General features: G+C 38.8%; 1 protein-coding gene across 1 annotated transcript in view; it reads right to left on the bottom strand.

Annotated features, from left to right (window-relative positions):
• LOC113810680 (misshapen-like kinase 1) overlaps positions 1-2,312 on the bottom strand; it is a 2,686-nt gene extending 374 nt beyond the window's left edge. The window contains exons 1-2 of the mRNA XM_027362317.2: positions 2,280-2,312; positions 1,024-2,015 (exon numbers count right to left, since the gene is read on the bottom strand). Of these exons, the coding sequence (XP_027218118.2) occupies positions 1,024-2,015; positions 2,280-2,312 (1,025 nt within the window). The remainder of the gene's footprint in view (positions 1-1,023; positions 2,016-2,279) is intronic.
• Between the last annotated feature and the right edge of the window lie 2,688 nt (positions 2,313-5,000).

The raw sequence follows: 5,000 nt of genomic DNA on the forward strand, positions 1-5,000 counted from the left end.
CAGCTGCACGAACCTGAAGGAGGGGGAAGCTTGGTTCAAGGGAAGGGAGGGGGGGGGGGGGAGAGAAAGCTTCAGCTGCACGAACCTTGAAGGAGGGGAAGCTTGGGTCATGGAAGGGGGGGGGGGGGGGGAGAGAGAGCTTCAGCTGGACGAACCTGAAGGAGGGGAAAGTAGGGTCAAGGAAGGGGGGAGGGGGGAGAAAGGTTAAGGGAAGGAGGAACATTTTAGGGTAAAAGGCGGAAGGGTTAGAGAGATGATAGCTTCGTGGGAGTGGTTGTTGTGAAGATTGATCAAACTCGATAGGTAGGAATAGGAATATCATTATTATAATTATTATCATTATCCTTATTATCATCGTTTTTATCATCATCATTATTATCATAGTCCTGACATATTTTCAAGATATTAATTTTTGTCATAACCACCTGAATATGATGGACTATCGCAATCAATATTCAACAATTCTTCTTCTTAGCTTTCTCCCATTTCTAAATAGGGTCGCCGTTATGGATGAACCGCTCTATTACGGCCCATTCCATATATATTGGTTTTTGGCATGAGTTTTTGCAGTCGGATGCCCTTCTTGACACTAACCCTCTCTCGGGACCCACAAAGGCTGGCTTGCATAGGTGGGAATAGAGTATAAGACAAAAATAATTTAAGGTGTCAGGTGGTAGTTTTAGGTGTCAGGTAAGTTTGAGAGGAGATTGACTTAGATGAGAGTGCTGGAAATAATAATTAAAGGTGCCAGGTGATGGGGTTAGAGGTGACAGGTAAAGTCTGAGGGGGGATTTGGGTGAGAGTGCTGGAAAGAATAATTTCGGGTGATGGATTAGAGTGGATGAAGGTTTATTTAGACAAGTGAGAAGAAAGTACCAGTTAGTACAAGAAAAGATAGTTTTGTGCGCGAAGAAAAATTCTAAGGTTAAGGAAAACTTTGTGCAGGGCAATAAAGAAAATGAATGCATCCCATGCACGACTGCGCTGGCGATAAGCGCGGGCGCGCCGCCGGGTGCCCCTGACCTGGTGTCCTCGAGAGGCGCCGTGACTTCGGTGATGGGGACGACCTCCTGCTGCGTCGCCGGCGACGACCTCGACCTTCTGAAGGCGAGCGACGTCTTTGAGACGCGGGACATGCGCGACCCAGGGCGGCTGCTGCTGGTGTGGGACTGGCGTCGAGAGGGCGTTCTCGGCGGTGAGGGCGTCGCGGGGCGCCCCCGGGCGTTCGTGGGGCTAAGTCGGCCTTGCGTGGGCGTGCTCCCGTTTTCCCGGGCGGGCGTGGGCGTGGAGGTGTCCGTAGGGGTGTCGGCGGTGTCGTTGGAGGAGGCGGAGGGCCGGTGGGGCGCGGGCGCGGCGAGGGCGTCCTCGAGGATGCCCACGTGCGTGACCACGACCTCGGGGGCGGAGAGGCGGCGCGGGGTGTCCGGGGGCGCCCCCGAGGGCACGTCCACCGAGGCCGCCCGCTGCCGCCGGGGCGTGTCGGCCACCCAGAGGGCCGCGCGGTCCGCCGGGGCGCCGCCCTGCGAGAGGCTGCTGCTCTGGTACGAGCCGACGGACACCTCGGACTCCGTGCTGCTGTTGGCCGGCCCCGCGCCCTCCTGCTCGCCCTGCTGCTGCTCCTGCTGCTGCTGCTGCTGTTGCTGCTGTTGTTGTTGTTGCTGCTGCTGCTGCTGCAGGGTGCTGGCGTGGACGCTGTCGGTGCCGCTCTCGTTCTCCGTCTGCTTGACTCGGAACATCTTGTTGAGGCGGGCCAGGTGGGCGGTGCGGGCGTCCCTCCGCTGCGACGCCCCCGCCAGGAAGAGGACCACCTGCTGGGCGTGCGACCGCTCCGCCCGCCGCCGCCCCTTCTCCAGGCGCCGCAGCTCCGACACCAGCGTGCGGCGGATGTGGTCGTGGCGGAAGAGCACGAGGCGGGTCGTGGCGCTCCGCCCGGCCGCGTCCTGCATGCCGGGGACCAGAGGGCGCGGACGCCTTCGGGAAGACTCCTGCAGGACGTCAGCGCCGGACCTCGCCGGCTGGAAGGGAACGCAGATCCTCGTTGAAATCCACGAGACAAAACCGAAGGCAAATCCGAGAGAGAAAAAAAAAAAAACATCTTCTCTTGACTTCAAAAGATATTAAACATGAAACATCTCGAAAAACAATGAAACTCAACAGGAACGGACAAAAACATCCTGAGCCGCAGCGCACAAAGGATCCACCTTCCTCCTTCCACCTGATTCACAGGATTCGTCTAATCCACCCGATCCTTTCGCTCCTCCACCAATCTCTCCACAAACCAATCCAAAATCTAAGAATCCACATTCCCCCATTTTTATGATTAGAATTAATGATAATAAGCATGATTATAGTTATTACTATTCCTATTATCATTGCTCTTATTACTATGATCATCATCATAATAATTTTAATCTGTATTGTCATTAATTGTTACCACTATAATTATGATCTATCACTGTTATGATCATTGTTATTATGACTATAATAATAATGATGATAGTAATATTATTATCATTATTATCATTATTACTATCAATATAGTTATTATCATTATTACTATCATTATCATTATCATTATTGTTATTATCATCATTATAATGATCTTATTATTATTACTATCATAATTATCATCATTGCTATTATAATCAAAATCATCATTATAATAATTATTGTAATGGTCATTGTTGTTGTTATTGTTATTGATAGTATTACCTCCGCCAAAGAGGTTGTATTTTTGGTCGCGTTGGTTGGTTAGTTAGTTAGTTTGTTCGTTGGTTAGCAAGATAACTCAAAACAGTTACGAATAGATTTTTTTTTATTTTTTATTTATTTATTTATTTATTTATTTATTTTTTTTTTTTTACCAGAGGCGTGTCTTAGCCTATCTTAGAGTCCATTAAATTTTGTTGGTGATCCGGTTCTTGTTCCGGATCCAGGATTTTTTTTTAACGGTTGCTTCATTACTCCAATTGCAATTACGTCACCTGTGTACTTGAGAAAGAGGTGATTTTGGTGTAATTCTTCAAGTGTGAATGTTTCTATTGCGTCAGTGATTTTATTGCCTTGGCGGAGGTATGCGCTCTCTATCATTATTATTATTATTATTATTATTTCTATTTCTACTTTTATCGTCATTACTTTTACTCTCACCGTCATCACTGTTGTCATTATCACTATTCTATTATTTTCATTATCATATCATCATTATGATTGCCATGATCATTACCATCATCATTATCATCTTTATTATCAATATCATCTTTATTATCATCCTTATTACTGTTATTATTATTATCATCAATATTATTATTATCATTATTATTATTATTTCTATTATTATCATTATTATTATTATTATCATTATTGTTATTATTATCATTATTATTATCATTATTATTACTATCATTTTCATTATTATTATTATCATTATTATTATAATCATTATTATTATCATTATTATTATTATTATTATTATTATTATTATTATTATTATTATTATTATTATTATTATTATTGTTATTATCATTATTATTATTATTATTATCATTATTATCATCATTATCATTATCATAATTTTTATCATTATCATCATTGTTACTATCATCATTGTTATCATTATGAAAATGATGATAATGATAATAACAATGAATAATAATAATTATCATTATCATTACCATTATCATTATTGTTATCATTTTAATTTTCAGCATCCTCATCATCGTCACTTTTATTATCATTATTATCATTAATATTAGCATTATTATCACTATCTTTATTACTACTATTTGCTTTATTATCATTATGATTTTTGTTAATATTATTATGATCATTATCATTATTAGCATAATTTTTGTTATTATCATCATCATTACCATTATTACCATAATCATTATTAATATTATTACCATTATTATTATTACTATTTTTAGTACCATTGCTGTTGTTGTTATTATTTATCATTATCATTATAATGATCATTATCAGCATTATATCATCATAATCATTATTATTATCATTATTATCATTAGTGTTATTATCAGTATGCTTACTACCATCATTAATATCACTATTTTTGTAATCATTAACATCATCATCATTATTAATGGTACTATATTTGTAACTATTATCATCATCCTTATAATAATGATAATGATAAAATCATGATAATAATAATTATCATTATCATCATTATCATTAATATTATTGCTATTATGATGGTTGCTATCATTGTTGTTGGGGCATTATCATGATGATTATCATTATCATTGCTATCATTATCATTATCAATGTTATTATCATTATCATTACTACCATTATGATAATTTCATCATCATTATTACTTTTATTGTTATTACCATTACTATTATCATCATTGTTATTACTATTACCATGATCATCTGCTCTTATTTTCATAACATTTATCCTCATTATTGTCATGGTCATTGAAAGGATAATAACACTGCTGATAATGATAACGATAATAATGATACTCCTACTAATAATACTGATAATTATAGTAACAATACTCCTACTACTAATGATAATGATGATGACACTGAATCAGTTACCAATACAATGATAAAGAGGCCAATAAAGTTGAAATAATTAAATCAATGATACACAGTCTTATATGAGTGTTACTCCCAATCCTCATGTTTTGTTTGCAGGTGGAAGTAATTAAATACCAGGTGAGAAGAAAGAAGGTAAAGGATAAAAGTATATGTAGAAAGGTATGAATGAGAATGAATATCTTCACAATACAAGAGATGTATTTGACCGGTTTCGAATATATCTTCGTCAAAAATACATAATCATTGTTATGTGTGTATTTCTGAAGAAGATATATTCGAAACTCGTCAGATACATCTCTTGTATTGTGAAGATATTCATTCTCATTCATACCTCTTCTACATCTGTCAACATGAATACGGTTCATAAAAGTATATATTAAATACTAAATACTAAATATCAAATAGTAAATAGTAAATATCAAGACTAGA

Source organism: Penaeus vannamei, chromosome 38 (assembly GCF_042767895.1).
Source record: "Penaeus vannamei isolate JL-2024 chromosome 38, ASM4276789v1, whole genome shotgun sequence".
In the NCBI taxonomy this organism is placed as follows: domain Eukaryota; kingdom Metazoa; phylum Arthropoda; class Malacostraca; order Decapoda; family Penaeidae; genus Penaeus; species Penaeus vannamei.